Genomic DNA, 18,526 nt, shown 5'->3' with positions numbered 1-18,526 from the left:
ATTCCGAAGGTAACCTCACCCGGTACCAAGATGCGTCCAGATGTCCATCTTGGGTCAATGGTGCGAAACGGCCAAGTCGACGCGACCCGTATGGGATGCACCCTAGGTGATGAGCCGTGGCGGACTGGCGCTGCCCATCCTGGCATCGTCACCGGGGTTTCAAGTCACGCCATGATAGATAAATACAGAATGTCAGACCAGTTTTCGTTGTTTCTCCCCTCTTGCCTATCACTTCACTTCTGCATCCCATCTTTCCCAGTCCTTTAGCTGACTTTCTCTTCGCTTCGTCCTTCCCTTCAGCTGGCCTGTTTAGCATACTTTACGCTACCAGTAGTATAGTATCTTTTCACAATCGTTTCTTCTATCAGACATTTGAACCTAATTTCCTCGGAGCATTGTTCTCATTCCCTCTTTCTTCTTTCGCACCAGATCATCAAGATGCGTTCCACAGCAGCAGTCCTCTCCGCCTTCTTGGCCGTGGCCCATGGCCAGAACGTCATCAGCGCCAAGGGAAATCTGGGTACCAGCAAGGGTCTCCAAGGTAAGTCACGATCTCTCTCAGCTTTGGCTTGGCGATCCAGCCTTGCGAGATATGCAGGAAACAACAAGAAAGAGACTAATCACATCATACAGTGGACCCTAATGATCCCTTTGACATGAACATCATCAAGACCTCGGAGATCTCTTCCAATGCAGTCAACGAGTGCGGCCGGACCGTGGTGGGTAACATGGACATCGGCGCCAACACCGAGGTCGCCCTGTCCAAGGGCGAAGTCACCAAGGTGACGAAGGGCAGCAAGGTCCAGGTCCAGATCAGCCAGGACAACGCCCAGATGAGCGGTGGCCCCTACACCTGCGATCTGGACGACCAGAGCAACGCCAAGGGTGCTACTGGCCAGATCAAGCTCCAGCAGGTCAACGGCGGCGGCAACGGAGGCAACGGCGGTAACAACGGCGGTAACAACGGTGGCAATGGCGGCGGCAACGGTGGCGGCAACAACAACAAGTTCGGCGGCGGCGGCGGTAACGGCGGCAACCCCTTCGGCGGCAACAAGTTCGGCGGCGGCAACCGCAACAAGATGCGCCAGCTCGAGGTCCGCCACGAGACGCACTCCCGCATCGGCGCGCGCGCCAACACCATGACGCTGACCGTCACGATGCCCAACGACCTCGAGTGCAAGGGCTCCTCGGCCGGCAACGTGTGCACGGTGCGCTGCATCAACAAGCAGGAGGTCGGCGGCTGCTTCCCGGTCCAGCAGAGCGACGTCAAGGCGCTGCCCGGCAGCAACAGCCCGGCCAACATCCAGACGGCCCAGACCAAGGACGGCATCGAGACCCAGGTCCTGCAGAACAAGCAGGACTTCAACGCCGCCGCGGGCGCCATCGCCGACGCCCAGGGCAGTAGCGACAAAGACCAGCAGGACCGGAGCCAGGGCGCCGCCGTGGCCAAGGCCGTGCTCGCCCAGCAGCAGAAGACCGGCATCGTCAAGAGCAACGCTGGCAACTCGGCTAACAGCGGCAACAACAACAACAACAACGGCGGTGGTAACAACAACAACGGCGGTAACAACGGGGGTAACGGTGGCAACAAGTTCGGTGGCAACGGCGGTGGCAACGGTGGCGGCGCTGGGGCCAACCCCTTCGCCAACGGTGGTGGCCAGGGCGGCAACGGCGGCGGCAACGGCTTCGGTGGTTTCGGTGGTGGCCGCGGCCGCAACTAATTTTCCATTGTACAAGTTCGCTTCAAGATGGTTTATTAGTTCATATATAAAATAGCCACGCCAGGGCCGGCATAGCTGATGGTGCGTGTCAGCTGTACGAATACCCCCTCCTTATTCTCATGTCTGTTTAGAGTTACTGTTATACAATTTTTTTTCTCTCCAGCTGCCTTATATCTGCCTCCTAATCTAATCGAGTATTCGTAAAATAACACAAGTTCCTTTGCCCGTGGTGTCTACCTGTTGGTTTGAGAACTAGCTTGTGAATATTATTAATAGTTAGCCAAGCTAGTTGGATATTGTCGTTGCTTAATCTTTTGACGGGCTGTTTCACGTTCGTAGCATTACTGAGTAGCCGAAAGTTGAAACAGGACTGAAAAACTGGGTGTTTCTTTCACTGCATGAATCTTCGTTATTCGCTGTATGAGAGTTCTGGAAGACCCCCGCGAGGTTTCTGCAACAGCAAATAACTTGATGGGCACTACCTCGATCAGCGGTTAAGCTCTATCTATTTATACAAACTTTTGCATGCTTCTCATTACACATAAATTTGATTTTATCTTCGAAAGTGGGAGAGGGGGTCATCTTGAGAACACCTGTGAGCGGTTGGCCCGACAGTGCCAAAAGGGACTGCCAACTTCTGTGCATCACTCTTGCCGCGGCAGCGTTTGCGAGCGAGCGAGTACGTATCAACTGCCGTGGACAAGGGCTTAAGTCGGTGTCGGGATGTTGTTAGTGCCCAGACCGGATGCTTGGCACGAAAGACAAAATGAAAAGGGGGGTGGGATGATTTCCGTGCCTTGTGAATATCAACCTACGTGCATATATAAGTCGATCAATTCTATATTTAAGTTGATTTTCACCCAATCCGTCCTCGCATACTACTGAGTGTGATACGAGTCCAACTAGCACTGGGTTGACTGCCTTTATAGACTATCTGAGACCCGCCACGAGGTATTGGGCGTCTTGGTCGACTTGTCTCGTTCCTTTCTGAAGGATTAAATTCGGAACGCAGTTGAGACTCGACCAGAACTTTCTAATATATTTATATTTCTAGAACTTGTTTTGTAGCAAACACCAGGAGCCTCCCGTCACTCCATTCACAACTTAGTCTAAGCCCAATACGTGTAACTTGCACTTTCTACTTTGCATTGCAAGCTGCCAGCAACATGCCTAATTTACAAGCAATGGATAGCGCGGATCTTTTTCTTCCATGTCTCTCTTTTTCTGCCAGCAGTGGCCTGTTGTGCACCATGGTCTTTAGACCGTCATACGATGTCTACTTCCATCCCCTGATGCATTGGCTTCGCAGGATATCTGCCGGTAGCGGTACCGCTGCGCTAAATATCGTGCCCTGGTACATCTCTACCACCTTTGGTCATCATCGGCGACCTGGCATTTTGCCGCGTCCTTCCACTGTCTCGAGAGCTCATGCCTACATCCCGTGGGTGGCCATGGCCTTCAACGGCGTATTACAGGACGCCGCGTGGTTTGAGTTGTAGATAATCACTCGCACGACGGTGATTGCTTGCCGTCCTGAACTTTGTCATGCTGGGCGGCCTGGGGTTAGTAGAGGATCCCGGACAAAAAACTGGGCACGCGATTTGTGCTCTTTTTACTAACCCCTGGATGCAGCAGACCCTTTTCCGTCCGTGTCTGCCGTCTCTCCCCCCTCATATCCTGTTTCTGCTTTTTGTTCGCGCTTCACCGAGCAAAACTATATAGAGAGGGTAAAGAGATAAGAGAGAGAGAAAAAGAATTAACTTAATCCGGTACGCCGCTACTTGGGGATTTAGTCTCGTCTACACCGATACGCATCGTCTTAGCTAGGATCTTGTTCAACTTCGAAGCCACACTGGACAAGCAGAGTCCTGGGTTCATGTGGAAGAAGATGCCGATGATGGTGCATTTGATCCCCAGATACGATAAAAGACAGAGCCAGATCGAAACAGTAATACAGAAAACCGACAAGACCCCCAATCGTCGGTGATGCAAGTAGTGGGTTAGTTGTAGTAGTAAGCGCCCATGTTGGGTTGAGAGGACAAGGAGTTGGACACTGTTCGGGTAGGTGGGGATCACGGCGTGAGAAGACCACAGCGGAAATAATTGAGTGAGAGGCATGTCCAAAGCACTCTACATGCCTCCGTGAGAAGGTGAATATCAAAGCCCAATGGCTATTTGAGTACACAGTAAGGTTGTATTAGATACACGAAGTTATTCGAACGATACAATACTCCTGCCTATCATCGGTCAAAAGTCTGCCCTCACTTGCTATGCCTTTCCGAAATGATAACTCCTGGTATACTTGAACATCGTGAAAGATTTTACATTCTGGTGCCCAGATTGACATGGATGGCCTTCTCACTCGTGTAAGCTGCCAGACCAGCTTCGCCGAGCTCGCGGCCGATTCCGCTCTGCTTCACGCCTCCGAACGGTACGCGCGGATCCGAGTCCTGGGAAGAGTTGATCCAGCACATGCCACTCTCAATGCGGTCGGCCACCCTGTGGGCGCGCGCAATGTCCTGTGTGAAGATGGCCGAGGCCAGTCCGTAGGTGCTGTCGTTGGCCATCTCCACGGCCTCCTCTTCCGTCTTGAAGGACGAGATGGCCACAAACGGGCCGAAGATCTCCTCCTCGGTAGATGGTCATATTGCTCTTGACGTTGGTGAAGACCGTGGGCTCAATGAAGTAGCCCTTGCCTTGGCCGACACCCTTGAAGGGCACGCCTCCCTGGGCCAATGTCGCACCCTCGGACTTGGCTAGGTCGACATACGCGAGGATCTTGTCGTACTGGGCCTTTGTGACCTGAGGGCCTTGGAATGTGCCCTCTTCGAATGGATCGCCAACCTTGTTCAGGGTCTTGATGGCTTCCTTGAATAGTTCAACAAACTTATCGTAGACCGACTCATGGACCAGAACGCGCGATGTTGATGTGCAGATCTGGCCGCTGTTGCCGAAGATACCGAATTGAGACCACTTCGCCGCTTGCTCCAGGTCAGCATCCGAGAAGACTAGCAAGGGAAACTTGCCACCAGTCTCGAGCGTAATGTTCTTCATGTTGACGCTGGCAGTCTTCATGATTTGCTTCCCGGTAGCAGTTGAGCCAGTGAAGGCGACCTTGTCGATGTCGAGGTGAGCAGCAATGGCATGGCCGGCATCCTTTCCATGACCGTTCAGTATGTTGATGACGCCAGGGGGAAACCAGCGTCGGCAATCAAGCTGGCAAAGTACAGGATAGAGAGAGGCGTCTGTTCAGCCGGCTTCAAGACCACCGTGTTGCCGCCGGCCAGGGCAGGACCAAGCTTCCAGGCCGCCATGGCCAGGGGGAAGTTCCAAGGAATGATCTGACCGCAGACACCAATGGGGTGGCGGACGGTGTAGGCGAACTTTTTGGGGGTTGTGGGGATGGTGTGGCCGTGTATCTTGTCGGCCCAGCCAGCGTAGTAGCGGAGTGTGGTGGTGACCTCGTTGATATCAAATATGGAACTTTCGTAGGGCTTCCCATTATCCCACGTCTCGATAGTAGCCAAGGTTTCCTTCTCGGCCTCCACTAGATCTGCGAGTTTGTGCATCAAAGCACCCTTGTCAGAGCCCGACAGATCGCGCCATGACTCGTGGTTCAGAGCGGCGCGGGCTGCTTTGACAGCCTTGTCGACATCGTCGGCAGAGGCCGCTTCGACTTCGCAGATAACCTCCTCATTCCTGATGAGATGTTAGTGTGGCTGCTGGTGGGAGGCAATGACGGATACTAATCTTACGTTGGGTTGATGCTGGCAATCTTTTGGCCGGAGGTGGCCTTGACGAACTCATTGTTGATGAAGAGTCCAGTGGGAAGAGTGATCTTCTTGCCATTGGGGGCAGTGAGATCCGTCTTGAGGTCGGACATTTTCAATTTCAGAGAAGGTGTCGTTGAGAAGAGACGGTTTCCTATGCGACGTGTGTCTCTCTGCAGAATGGAGTGGGATGAGAGAGATGAGGGGGATGAGGAGGAGAGGGCCTTGGAGTAGGAACGAATGGCGAAGGGGGTTGAGGGCGAGGCATATGTACTCCGCGCCGGCCTGAGGAACAGACGCGGGGTCCGCAGGCCCGGGGTGCGACTTGCGAGTCTCATCTGGAATTTGTTGATAAGGGATAAGGTAGGCGGTGGCACACTGGTATTGGTGGTGGTGGACGGACGGACGGAACTGACGAATGCCGTGTGCACTGGACTTGATCGGATACCCTCCAGCTCTACTTCTTTTTCCTTTTCGCCTGCGGATGCCCTGCCGAAGATAAAACAAGATAGGCGGCAAGACTTCTTTATTAATATCATATCAGAGCCACCCACGCCAGTAGCTTATCAACCTTATGTAGTAATGAATGCTAGGTACCGGGGTCCATCAATTGACCGTTCCAACGGGATGCGAACCGAGTTGTCGATCCGGGCCAAATGATGCAACTGTAACCTGGCCAGCCCCGATGACGGGCGTCAGAAACTGCACCTGTAGTGGGGTAAGCATTGCCTATTCTGGAACGTGGGCCAGCACCCTAGCACGCCCTGGCACCCGGACGCTGTGCCTTGCAACGCCTGCGGATTGGCCTGCGCCGCCCGAGTTACCCAAGGGTCACGGTTTACTTGGCCGACTCGGTGGGGTCGGCCCTCTAGCCTCCTGAAATCTGCAATGCCTCGTGCAGAACATCGTGCCATGAAATTTGTAATGATTCCAACCAGAGGGAAAAGTCGGAAGACAAGCAGCGATTATCGCTGTGTGGCCGGCTGAATCAGTCAAGTTCCCCCCGTCCTTCCCCGCACAGAAGCCCCGCGTTGTCATTTCGTATGAATGGCTCGCTAAATATCTGGAGTATTGGGTGTGGGAACAAAGTCAGTCGATAACCAACCCCCAAATCCACTCTGCCACTCGTTGCTGGGGAAAATTTAAAAATTGCATTGAAACATACTTTTTGCCAATGCATCATTCAGCATTAGCGACCTTCTACAATTGATGTCGTCCACCTCGGAAGAATGGACCAAATCAAGCTGCTATCCAGTCTGTTTTCGGCTTTATCATATTGTTCGGCGTTTACATGTTGGTCCAGGCTGTCCCAGGGCCCAGGCACGGCAGGTGCCGAAGATAGAAGCTGCAAGTGCGAAACAGCGGCCTAGCGTAGGTTAACCCCCAAACCCCTAACGTCGACCCCTAAAGCAAGCCGGGGAAGGTAATCCAATATTATCGGACTTACACTTGTTAGACGGCGATATAATACACGATGTTCTGATATTATTTACCTGAGGTCAGTTTACGTATCCCATCTCATACAAGTTCCTAGTTTCTTGACTTGCAGAGATTTCACCATAAGTTGCCAGCTCCGCAGCGCATGTATGTCCAGTAATGTCACCCCAAAATGGCGCACTGTTGACCTCAGTCCGCGTAACAGGTAGAGTAACCCAACAACGGGATCCATTGTATGACAGCCATGCAGCTCTTTGGGCGACGTCTTTGTTTGATAGGACGGGCCAATCTCGTCTCGAGGCCCAGTCCTTTCAATCGGTCATGGGGGCAATATATGCCCGCATGCAACTCCGTTCAGACTCCACTATCCCAACATGGTATATCGCGGCACAGCACATGGAGCACCCAACCGGCACTGACCCTTGACTGCCAGCAAAACTTACTTTTCTGACCTCCTCCGCTCCGAGAGAAGCTCCATTGCCCCGTCGCACCCAGCAGGGTCGGACGCGTACGAGAACATGATCCCAATCTCCAGGGCCGAGGTTGGAGGTCGTCGTACCCGTTGGCCGCCACCATGGCTTCTTTGTGGGACCAGCTCGTACGTTACTGGCACCCGGTGACATTGCTCCACGTTTCAATGAGTTCTGGACACGTGCATTTCCCCGTTGATGTCAAGATGTGGTTGCGGCTTGTCTGGATTCGTGGGCAATCACTTCTGGGGGCTACCGTTTTGCTGCTATGTGGTTGTTGTCAGTAAGGTGTATGGCCCCGGACGCTTTACGCAATGGCAGTAGCCAGCGTAGCATAGCGAAGTATGAATGGGGCGGGATGCTGGAGCTCGTGAAGAAGTATCCGGTAGGTATACAGGCCATCTTATTCGCCAGCTCCGGGTATGTCATCTCGACGTAGTCATGGAACACGTTCTCCTTGGTATCGCAGTGCCAGAGGTCTTTGGCTGCCACGACGCAATTGGGCCGGAAGATCAGCGACCATTATTGGGTCACGCCGAAGATTACTGGGTCACGCCGAAGATTACTGGGTCACGCCGAAGATCAGGTCGGCGCCCTGAGAAGTGGTCTTCAGTCTCTCCACGCCCTCGCAGTCCGCCTACACTATATCGACGCTGAGCTCAAGTAGCTCCTGGGCTGAATCGGAGCCCGAGTTCCGAGCCAAGCCTCGGATCTGGGATCGGGGTTCTCGCAGAAATCCCGGGCGACTGAACGGCCGTGGTCTCCCGTCACACCACATACGACTTCAAATTTCCGTCCCATCTCGAACCTTGGTTAGACCAAGCGATATCTGGTACTTCAGCCCGACGTGTGGGGTTTCGTCGCTCTTTTTTGGTCCCACAAGGGCCTGAGAGTCTTAGGAGGCATAGTAATAGCTTAAGGACCCTTCATAGATGCTGGCCAAGCCACGTTACCCCTAGACAACACTAACACGCCGTATGGCCCTTTGAGCGCAACATATCGGCCATCAAGCGTAGCTACCACTTTGATTTAGATGAGGAGCGTATGAGGAATAGCTACCACATCCCGAGCTCTGGGGTGTAACATTTGATTTACCTTACTCAACTCTGCTCTTCATGTGGCCGCCAGGCGAAGGGCGTGGATAGAGGCGCTTTGAGACTCCAACAATCACTTTGTTGGCTGGCAGATGGTAAAAGGAGATCCTGCAGTCTAGGCCAAGACCTATATCTGGCGCCTAAAAAGGATCCTTGGTTGGCAATAGCGCTCACAAAGTGCTCATTATGTCGATAATGATGGCTTCCTTTATTAACCTGGGATCTTGGGACACAATGCACATGGGGCGTACTTATGTCACGGACAGGTCCCAAGCGATTGTTGATTGCAGACATCCAGACAACACCAGAAAACCACTTCTCTTTCCTCCTGTTTCGGCAAGCATCTCCCGGACTTCAGTAGGAAGCAGCCTGCTTTGTCAACTATCGAACAAACGAAAACCGCCGTTACCGATTACACTTGCTTTCTATTAAACACAAATTCATTACCAATCAGGCTTTTACTTCTTCATCCTATTAACACTCGACTTTTCCTCCTATTCAAAATGGCCTTCCAGTTCAACCTCAAAGCCCGTCCCTTCGTCCCTACAATGGGCCCTTTTCATATAACCCCCGCTATGCGCACCAAGACGCCCGGCAGTAGCAGCAGCAACAACAACAACAACAGCGGCAACAGCAGCAGCATGAAGTCGTGCAAAGCCATGTTCCAGTACCACAGCTGCCTCTGCCGCACGCCGGAGCCCTTCTGGGTCTGCGGCCAGCCCCGGTCCAAGTGCCGCCACCCCAACCCCTCCCTCCCTGATCTCGAGCCTACCCTCACTCCTGCTGTTCCACCACCAATGTGGGCGCCCGCAGCGCGAGCCAGAAGAAGCAGCAGAAGAGCAGCAACGGCCGCACAGAGGCGTGCTGCGCCCCGGACCCGGCCAACATGGGCTACATGGGTGATACGGACGCGGCCGGCGCGCTTCAGGCGCGGCAGCTGCTGGAGCTCGAGGCCTTCCCGGGGCTGACCCGCGAGGTCCTCGACGACGTGGTCCCGGCCTTCCTCGAGGACGGAAAGCGCTGGCGCGAAGAGGTGGAGGCTCGCTACCAGGCGCTGCGAGCCTCGAAGGCCACCGCCAACACCACCACCACCCCTGTGGGGACAGCAACGATGACGACGATTGCTAACGGCCTTGTCTCCGAGAAGAGCAACGACGACGAGAAGAGCGACTCCGAAAACTCGGACGACTCGTACCCGAACTCGGACTCGGACTCGGACCCCTACAACTCGGACGATGACGACGACGAGCCCTTCACTCCCTCCACCGACCCGGCGAAGCTCAAGTGGATGGAGGGCCTCTTCGCGCCGACTACCCGGCCTGTCGCCAAGAGCGCGATTACTTCCTACGTCAGCGACAGCGACAGCGACAGCGATTACGACTCTGAAGACTCTGACGACTCTGACGACTCTGACGACTCTGACGAGGAGGATGAGACAGCTGCGACGAAGAAGGAGAAGCCTTCTCTGCGCTCGCTTGTGGAGGGTTCGGAGCCTCTAGAGTAGGAGTTTACTAAGGTTTCAAACGTAAAGGATACTTTGCCTCTTATTGAGTAAGTCGTAGCAGGTCCTCACCAAGGTCGTAGCTATGGTGTTTATTGTTAGAATGCGCAGGCCCGGTGCCTGTGTAGTGGTTAAGGTAGGTGAAAAGGTGATGTGTTCCGGTAGCGTTGGACTAAACTTGCACGTATCATTAATAGACCATTGGGAGTTTTGATTTTACCATTTATTATTATTCGCAGTCCGTGGACCGTGTCGTGGAGAGAAATTTGTTCGTGGTGCCTCTCTCGCTACTACTGACCTCATGCCTCTTCGCATCAATCATTGAATCGAAGTGAAGAAAGCACATGGTGTTCGCTGAAAGCATGAGCTCGTGCCGTCCTCTCGCCCTCTCGCCTATCGCGCCTGTAAATTGAACTCGTACACAACTCACTTGTTGAAGGTAGCGTTTCTCCTTGGATTCCCGGAACGTCCCTCAGAAATGAGGAAGTCGTCTCCTTGAAGCCGATGCGATCGGTGCATCAAGTTTCCACGCCACCCACTTCTTGTCGCCCCAACGTTCATTACGTACGCTAGTTATGACCAGCAGGCGCCTTCCGACCGCTCGCAATCCGTCTCTCCAGGCTCCAGACCTTCAATCTCCTCGACATCGGCTCACCGCCCGCTTCGTTTCCCTTCTTCTCTCTCTTCGTCTTATCCTTGAGAGCCGCCTCGACGGCGCTGATCCACGCCTCGACGACGCCGACCAGGATGGAGTCGTCGCAGTACTGCACGGCCGTCTCGAAGTCGCGCTTGAGCGCGTGGTGCTTGTAGCACATGTGCCAGCCCAGCGAGCGCGCCGCCATGGTCATTTCGAAGTGGAGGCGCAGGTGCGTGAGCTCCCACTCGCGGCGCGCGTGCCAGTAGTCGGGCGTGGGGCCGACGCGCTGCTGTCGCTGTCGCGGACGGCCACGCCGCTCGCCGCCGCCGCCGTCGTCGTCGTCCAATTGAGGGTCAGGCAGGGTGTCGGAAAACGTCCAGTAGTCCTTGATGTGCGGCTCTTGGCGGCGGTCGTGGCCTTCGAGCAGGAAGGCGGGGAGCTGGCAGCCGACGGATCGCGGGATCGCTGAGATGCACTCCCAGTCCAGGATGCCGGTGATGACGCCCGTGTCGTCGACGAAGATGTTGTCGGTCGAGAGGTTGGTGTGCCACATCATGGTCTTCTCCTCGCACTTGAAGGGCTCAGGCTCAGACTTGCCGCCGTCGTTATTGTTGCGGTCACCGTCGCTGTCAAGGTCGATGTGTTCGTCCTCCTTCACGCCTTTGGGCACCTCCTCCCCCTCCTTCTTCTTGTTCGCCTCTGCAGAAGGGAAGAGGACGTCGTGCAGGCCCTTGAGCTTGGTGATGACCGCCAGGATGCGCCAAGGGATTTTGCGGATGTGGATGTTCTCCAACTTGGGCAGCAGGCTCTCGGCATCGGCGTAAGCCAGATTGAGACGGTCGAAGGCCCACTCCCGGTAGGTCTCGTACGGGCCGCACCGGGGCCGCTTGTAGTACCGCTTGTTCCAGAAGTAGGGCATGCATGCCTCCATGCCGCCGAACTCGGGGCTCTGGTCGGGATCGTCGGCGGCGGCCGGGTAGAGGCACCCGATGCCGTCGAGCCCGCGGTTGAAGATGGTCTCGGTGTACTCGGCCAGCTGCTCGACCACGCGCCGCTTGCGCGACAGGTCCATGTCGCGCCAGCACTGGAACAGGGGCCGGCCGGGAACCTTGCTCATGAGGATCCACTCGCAGCCGAGGGGGTTGTTGGTCGAGACGCTGTAGAGGTTCTGGACCACGTCGGGCAACGGGAGCCGGGTCTTGGCATTCGTCCAGCGCATGGTCGCCACCTCGCTCTGTGTCTGCGCGCCGGGCAGACGGGGCGATGACTTTCATGACGTAGCTTTCGTCAGGCCCCTCGATCGCGAAGAATCGGTTGCAGAAGCTCTCGTGCAGGAGACGGACATGATACTCCACCAGGGGGCTCGCCACCTCTTTGAGCAGCTCGACCACCTCGTGGGCTTCGGGCTCGCAGCTCCATGACGGGTAGGGATTGAAGTAGTCGAACTCATCATTCTTCCACTTGATGGAAATGTATGGAAGCTCTTGAGTTGAACTGGCGCTGCTGATGATCATGGCATCTGCATCTACTTCTTGCACTTCGCCATCATCGGCTGACGGCTGATCAGCGGGCAGTTGCTCACCTGAAACTTGTTCAGGCTTGGGACTTGTGGTTTTCTCATCGTCATGAGCTGGACTGCCAAGGCTGCCAAAAAGGGATAGATCAGTCTCGATTGAGCGGGATCTCGCTGTATTGACACTTGAGCCTACCTCCTCAGACTGGTCAACTAGGATGGCAGGACTCGAAGGCGTAATGTCTTTGGTAAGACCGTTTGGCTTTGTTTTATCCTGACCACCCAGAAGGGACTTGTTGGTTCCATTGGGTCTAGGTATTGCTTCCTTAGTTGGGTGGGTTAGCACCTGGCCTTTATCTTCTGCAGCGGCAGGTAACTTCTTATCTGTAGGCAGCTTCGATGCTCCATTGCCAGCGAGAGGTAAAAGCTTATCTCCAGCTGGGATAGCAGGGCGTGAGGTCAAGTTGACCTCTGGCAGATTTTCGGCTTTGACAGCATTCTCGTCATGATCATCAATGACGATAGCCGGAGCTGCCTTGCGTTTCTGAGGGACAAACAACGGAGACTCATCTGGAGGTGGATGACTATTAGTAACGAACCGATGTTTAGCAATGTCCAGTTCCCCTATCTACTTACCACCGTCTTCAACAGTGCGTTTACGGTTGCGTATAGCGGAAGGGGACGAGATTCTTTTGAGCTCGGCAAGGTCAAAAGCCATTGGTTCCGTCTCAACTGTTGTCAATCGAGACCTCTGAAGGTGCTGTGACTGGACATGATCGACCACATGATCTCTGGGTTTATTCGGCTGAACACCAGTCTGAGGCGGTGGTGAAGGTGACTCGGCAAAAGGGTTTCGGATCCGCCGTGGGCCAGGCAAGGACGCCTGTGAAGATGACGCGAGCTTTACAAAAGGTGCAGGCAACTGAGGAAGCGCCGCATCCTGTGGAAGAGGCGCCGGCGATGGTGAAAGCGACACACCTTGTGGACCAGGGACAGGTGACGGTGAGAGTGACAAGACGACCTGTGAACCAGGCACTTGTGGTGCTGGAGAAGGGGTAAGAAGAAAAAGGCCTTGGTCTGGCTCTGGATGAGGCACAGGCTCTGGTGAAGGTGAAAGGACAAAAGGATCATGCTGCGTGCCTCGTCCAGGGAGCGCCGGGGCAGCAAGACGCGAGGAATGACCTAGGAGGTTTGTGACACGTTGGTTGAGGCCAGCAATAACCTCATTCTGAGATTGGTGTTCTTGTGGACCAGCCGGGGTAGGTTCGGGAGGAGGAGGAAGAGGACGACGTGGAGGAGGTGATGATGACGTTGAACCTCTAAAAGGGTTTCGACCCTTTCGAGGTGCCATGATGACCTTGGATGCTCTTGTTTATCTGGTAGCTGTGACGAGCTTGAGACGGAAGAGCCCTTGAGACGAAAAGGCCCTTGAAACGGAAGGCCTTGGAACGGAAGAGCCCTTAAGAGGAAAGAGTGTTGAAGCAGAAGAAGGATGGTTCTTAGCTCGCAAAGAGCTGATGTGCTGCGGGTTTTGAAGGGTGCTCGGAGATTGAATGCAGTCTCACTCTCTAATACGGCGAGGTATATGCTTGAACAGTACCTTGGAGCTGAGAGCGTTGAGGCAGAAGGGTAATTTTGCAAAGAGGTGCTGTCTGCGAATGGGAGGTCTGGAGGCTGTAATACGGCGAGATATCTCTGAATAATACCTTGAGACGAAAGAGCCCTTGAGACGGAAGAGCATTGAGACGGAAATGCCCTTGGGACGGAAGAGCGTTGAAGCAGAAGGATGGTCTTGAGTTTTGGCGAAGAAGTGCTGCCCGCGAATGTGCTGCTAGTGTGAGGCTCGAAGGCTTGGTTGGCGAGCTTGTGGCGGTTGAGGTGCGCAGAGGTAGTCTGCACACTGCAATACGCCAAGATATACCTCTGAACAGTACCTTGAGACGGAAGAGGCCTTGAGACGGAAGTTTGTTGAAGCAGAACGGACGGAATTTGGTTTGCAAAGATCTAGTGTGCTGCGAGCGTGAGGTTCACTCGAAGGCTTGGCTGGCAAGTTTGTATTTTCCCCAGAGGGTTGTGGAAAGAATGGTCAATTATTATCTAGCAAGAAGTACATTGAAGCCACACACGATCGTGAGCTGCAGCGGTGCAGGGCCGCGACTTGCGGCTGCGCAAGGATCGTGAGTCGCGGCTACGCAAGCATTCAATACGGCTCTGTTTGTCGACTTCTAATGAGACGATCTTGGTTGCCCTGGGACTGCTACAGACCCAGCCCCGCAGGGGCCGCAACCGGGGCAACCAAATCATGGTGAATACACAATGCTGTGAATCGTATAGAAATGCCGTTCTTTGGCACGAGGCTAATAACAGTGAAAACCACAACATCAGTGAATGCTTTGAACTCCTTCGACTCAAAGTGAAGTCTTCAGGTTAGCCCAGAGTGGCCTAGAAAGGGGCGGCGTGTCATAAAGGGGCGGCGATATATGAAAAGAAAGAGCTTAGGTCTTTGCTTAACCTTGATCTATTCAATGGATAGAAAGTATCCAGCTTGAACAACAAGTCGACTCCGAATTGTAATTGAAGCTTGGTATTGGAATAACTGCAAACGCTATTCAGGGCGGCGAGTGTATAACAGAGCCTGGAATGAAACGCTGGCACAATACAAAGAGAATCATCATCGAACAAGTCACTCACTCAGGGATCATGCTATGGTAAAGGCAAGTGGTATCATTTATATTTGCTCTCTTAATTATACATCTCGCCAGCTTAAAGACAAGTCTATAATAACTTCTCCTTCGGAGACAAGCAAAAAGGGAAACCCAATCCCTAGCCTGACCATGACCAAGCGTAGTAGCCATTCCAAACCCTCGCGAGTCGGATATTCTCCGGCTTACACTTAACGCCGCCTTTCATGGGACACAATAATCATGCGCTTATTTGCCGGGGTTGGCCTGGACGAAGCTGACACCCTTGGCGATGTTTTTCTTCAGGTCGGCCAAGCAAGCCTCGATGAGCTTCTCCTCGGCAGCGTTGACCTCACCGATGGGCAGGATCTTCTCGACACCGTTGGGGCCGAGCTCAACCTTGGAGGCGAAGAAGTCGACACCCTGGTCCTTGTACAGAGGGCTGTCAACGAAGGTGGGCTCGACAACACCCTTCTCGCCCTGAGCGGCGCGGAGGACGGACTCGGCCATGCGGGCACCGGCCATGGCCATAGAGAGAGTGGCAGAGCCAGCGCCGTCCTTGGCCTTGACGACCTCGTCACCACCGAACTGGACGCGGTTGATGATCTCGGCGTTGGAGCTCAGCTCGGGGTGCTTGCTCTGGCTGAAGAGGGAACGATGGTAACACCGGAGTGACCACCAACAACGGTGATGTTCTCGTCCTTGGGGTCGGTGCCCTTGGTCTCGGAGACGAAGCGGGAGGCGCGGACGACATCGAGGGTGGTGACACCGAAGAGGCGCTTGGGGTTGTAAGCACCACGGGCCTTGTAGACCTCAGCGCAGATAGGGACGGTGGAGTTGACGGGGTTGGCGATGATGAGGAGGTTGGCCTCGGGGGCAGACTCAGCACAGGCCTTGGCGAGGTCGCGGACGATGGAGGCGTTGGTGTTGAACAGGTCGTCACGGGTCATGCCGGGCTTACGGGGGACACCGGCGGGGATGAGGATGACATCGGCGCCCTTGACAGCGCTGGCGAGGCCAGAGGGATAGCCTCGTAGCCAGTGACCTTGGACTTGGTGTTGACGTGGGAGATATCAGCAGCGACACCTATAGAAGACAAGCAAGAATGTCAGTAAGCTGGCCTTGCCGGGTTTGGGAGGATGAGGGAACTTGTTATTAAGCGACTTACCGGGTCCACCGCGGATATCGTACAGAGCAAGCTCAGTGACTCTGGGGTTGAGCTTGAGCAGTAGCGACAGAGGCTGGCCGATACCGCCAGCAGCGCCGAGAACAGCGACCTTGGACAGCTGTGCAGCACATGAAGAGTTAGCAATTGCAATTGGCCACCCAATTGGGAAGCCCATGGGGAAGCTTTAACTGGCGCTGGATGCACCGGACAAGAGGCGGGCTTCACTTACGTCTCTGGCCGAGGCGGAGAAGGCACGGCGCTGGAAAGCGCCAAAGGCCATGCGGGAAACGGCAGGAAGCATATTGACTGCTGGGACTGTTGCTTATCTGGAGAAAGAATTGAACAGAGGGAGGGTCGGGATTGAAGGCTGAACAATGGCCGTCAAGTCAAGTCTTGGGATTGGGAAAGAAGAAAATAGAAGAAGTGACGATGGTCTAAATAACTAATTGAGCTTTTTAGATCCCAGTTGTCCGGAAAACTCCCTCCATCCGGGTAAGCACTTTCTTGTTGAGATACTTGTCCTCTTTTGGGTATGGCGCCCGGATCGATCGGTGCTCGGGGAAACTACGGCATCCGGTGTTTCGTGAGATGGTCTTCGAACACATGGAGAGTCGGTGGTTCTGAACACAGTTATTTCACCTTGTATTAATCAATTGATATCTGATGTTCATTCACAGAGGTTCTTGATTAAAAGATCGTCGTGTTGGATGTCAAGTTGTGTCTGATTGATTAAAGAAGCCTTAAGGCCCAATGACCTCATTGTTGTCTGAGCTCTCTCTCTCTCTCTGCTGATGGTCCTATCCATGTACATCTAACGGCATCTCATCTATAGCGAGTCCAGCACGTAATTGGAGGTAAGAATGACAAGGTTTCGGTAAAAAAAAACAACGAATTATTGTTTCGTATTTCTTCGACTCCTGCCCATAATCTCGCGCCCGGTGCCGATGACGGCCTCAATGGCCCTCATGAGCCCGCCCTCATCGTACCTCAACATGCCGTCCACCCTGCGCCCGTAGACACGAACCGGCTCCACCCCGAGGCGAGCCAGCTCATCCCTCTCCACCTTCGGCGTGCCGTCGCCCTCGAGGTGAATAACATGCGTGACGTATTTGCGCACCTCGTCGGCGCTTGTATTGCCGCTTCTGCGGCTGCCAGCTTCCTCCACTTGCCGCACATCGGCCGCCTGGCTCTCCCGCAACGCCCGCACGATGGCCCTCACGAAATCCGCCGCCGAGAACGGGTCCGCGCTAGGCCCCGTCTCGCGATCCAAGCTCGAATTGAGGATCAGCACCTTGACCACCCCCGCGGGGCCGCCGCGACGGCGGCGCCCCACGCCCCGCAGGATCAGGCTCGGCACGAGCGACGTGTAGAGCGAGCCGACGGAGTAAATGACGGCGCCCGCGCCGGCGACGGCGTCGAGCACCTTGGGGTTGGCGCGGGGGCGGATCTCGTGGCCGTAGGGGTTGATGTACCAGACGCGCTCGATGCGCGAGCTCAGGTCCTCCTCGCTGGAGGACTTGGAGAACTCGATGTACTGCTTGCGCAGCGTCGGCAGGAGAGCCCGGCAGGTTGGCGTCCTCGATGAGGTCGTGCACGTCCGTGTCTTCTATCTGCTGGCTCGCCACGTCTTGCGTCGCTGCGGCCGCCGCGATGTCCGGCAGCGAGGTGGGCGCGCTGGGGTGCGAGATGGCGTTCTGGCCCGTGATGATGGTCTTGTCGGCCAAGCCGGCGGAGATGTGGTGGGTGAAGCTCGTGTTAATAGCTGGGAGAAACTAGGGTGTGAGGAGGGATGGCGCAAACCTGGCTCAGGAGATAGATGGCCGACTCCAATGATCCCAGGAAGATACGGGCACTGCACGTGTTTATTAATCAGTTTCGACCATGCTTATATAGCTTGACATAACTTCCACTCACCCTGTCAAAAACAAATTCCCCACCGCCGCCCGCCCGAAATTGAACGTGCTACTCGGCCGCGCCCGCTTGACGATCTCCATGTTGACATGGTTGAAGAACGGCCGGATGAGCTCCTTCTTCTCGCTCGAGACGCCGGTCCAGATCTCATGGCGACCTTCCACGACGTCTAGCCACTCGGCGCGCGCCGCGTTGGCCTCCGAGCTGAGCCGGTAGTTGAACAGCGCCTTGGTGGCGGCGAGGTCCGCGTTGCCCTCGGGGCCTGCCGGGATGAGACGGACGAGACGACCTGGGCAGCATGGATTAGGTTTTTCATTGTCGACTGCAGAAAACCCAGGACGGGGAACTCACTCCGTATATCACCAATACCTATCTTGCCGTTAGCACACCCCATCTACCAACGTCAGGAAGTCTCTAGACGGTTCTTACCAGGCCCGCCAAAAACGCGAATCAATTCAGAAGAGCTGCCGCCATTGTCGCTGATCGGAATGACGTAGCTGAGGGTGCAGGCGCGGCTCTCGCGCAGATCGTTGAAGATATCCACTAAGCTATTCGTCGCGGTGCCGCCTCCGAAGATCACGACCCCTTTTCCCTTGGCCGTTTCCATGTGGGGCGGGGCGGTA

General features: G+C 54.9%; 7 protein-coding genes across 7 annotated transcripts; 3 read left to right on the top strand and 4 right to left on the bottom strand.

Moving 5' to 3' along the window:
• Positions 1 to 438: 438 nt before the first annotated feature.
• On the top strand, positions 439 to 1,721 carry PG994_000559 (uncharacterized protein; the record flags this gene model as incomplete). Its single annotated transcript, XM_066851968.1, has 2 exons — positions 439 to 541; positions 634 to 1,721. The coding sequence occupies 2 exons, from the start codon at positions 439 to 441 to the stop codon at positions 1,719 to 1,721; spliced, it is 1,191 nt and encodes a 396-aa protein (XP_066722600.1).
• Positions 1,722 to 4,042: 2,321 nt separating this feature from the next.
• PG994_000558 (aldehyde dehydrogenase) lies at positions 4,043 to 5,829 on the bottom strand (the record flags this gene model as incomplete). The annotated part of the gene is made up of 4 exons (XM_066851967.1): positions 4,043 to 4,309; positions 4,335 to 4,937; positions 4,991 to 5,420; positions 5,477 to 5,829. 4 exons carry the CDS (start codon positions 5,827 to 5,829, stop codon positions 4,043 to 4,045), a joined length of 1,653 nt encoding a protein of 550 aa, XP_066722599.1.
• A 1,673-nt stretch (positions 5,830 to 7,502) lies between these two features.
• On the top strand, positions 7,503 to 8,065 carry PG994_000557 (uncharacterized protein; the record flags this gene model as incomplete). Its single annotated transcript, XM_066851966.1, has 3 exons — positions 7,503 to 7,526; positions 7,727 to 7,783; positions 7,868 to 8,065. The coding sequence occupies 3 exons, from the start codon at positions 7,503 to 7,505 to the stop codon at positions 8,063 to 8,065; spliced, it is 279 nt and encodes a 92-aa protein (XP_066722598.1).
• A 930-nt stretch (positions 8,066 to 8,995) lies between these two features.
• Positions 8,996 to 9,996, top strand: PG994_000556 (uncharacterized protein; the record flags this gene model as incomplete). The annotated part of the gene is given in 2 exon segments (XM_066851965.1): positions 8,996 to 9,291; positions 9,306 to 9,996. 2 exon segments carry the CDS (start codon positions 8,996 to 8,998, stop codon positions 9,994 to 9,996), a joined length of 987 nt encoding a protein of 328 aa, XP_066722597.1.
• Positions 9,997 to 10,562: 566 nt separating this feature from the next.
• On the bottom strand, positions 10,563 to 12,144 carry PG994_000555 (uncharacterized protein; the record flags this gene model as incomplete). Its single annotated transcript, XM_066851964.1, has 2 exons — positions 10,563 to 11,897; positions 11,974 to 12,144. 2 exons carry the CDS (start codon positions 12,142 to 12,144, stop codon positions 10,563 to 10,565), a joined length of 1,506 nt encoding a protein of 501 aa, XP_066722596.1.
• A 2,929-nt stretch (positions 12,145 to 15,073) lies between these two features.
• On the bottom strand, positions 15,074 to 16,293 carry PG994_000554 (malate dehydrogenase; the record flags this gene model as incomplete). The annotated part of the gene is made up of 4 exons (XM_066851963.1): positions 15,074 to 15,463; positions 15,508 to 15,869; positions 15,993 to 16,110; positions 16,222 to 16,293. 4 exons carry the CDS (start codon positions 16,291 to 16,293, stop codon positions 15,074 to 15,076), a joined length of 942 nt encoding a protein of 313 aa, XP_066722595.1.
• Positions 16,294 to 16,884: 591 nt separating this feature from the next.
• On the bottom strand, positions 16,885 to 18,510 carry PG994_000553 (uncharacterized protein; the record flags this gene model as incomplete). The annotated part of the gene is made up of 6 exons (XM_066851962.1): positions 16,885 to 17,529; positions 17,588 to 17,764; positions 17,793 to 17,844; positions 17,907 to 18,192; positions 18,255 to 18,272; positions 18,333 to 18,510. 6 exons carry the CDS (start codon positions 18,508 to 18,510, stop codon positions 16,885 to 16,887), a joined length of 1,356 nt encoding a protein of 451 aa, XP_066722594.1.
• Positions 18,511 to 18,526: the final 16 nt, after the last annotated feature.

The sequence above is a fragment of the Apiospora phragmitis genome (assembly GCF_038363925.1).
Source record: "Apiospora phragmitis strain CBS 135458 chromosome Unknown utg000001l:1.0-2902119.0:1.0-2906034.0, whole genome shotgun sequence".
NCBI lineage: Eukaryota > Fungi > Ascomycota > Sordariomycetes > Amphisphaeriales > Apiosporaceae > Apiospora > Apiospora phragmitis.
Note: the sequence above shows the minus strand (reverse complement) of the source record. Positions and strands in the feature narration are given on the sequence as shown.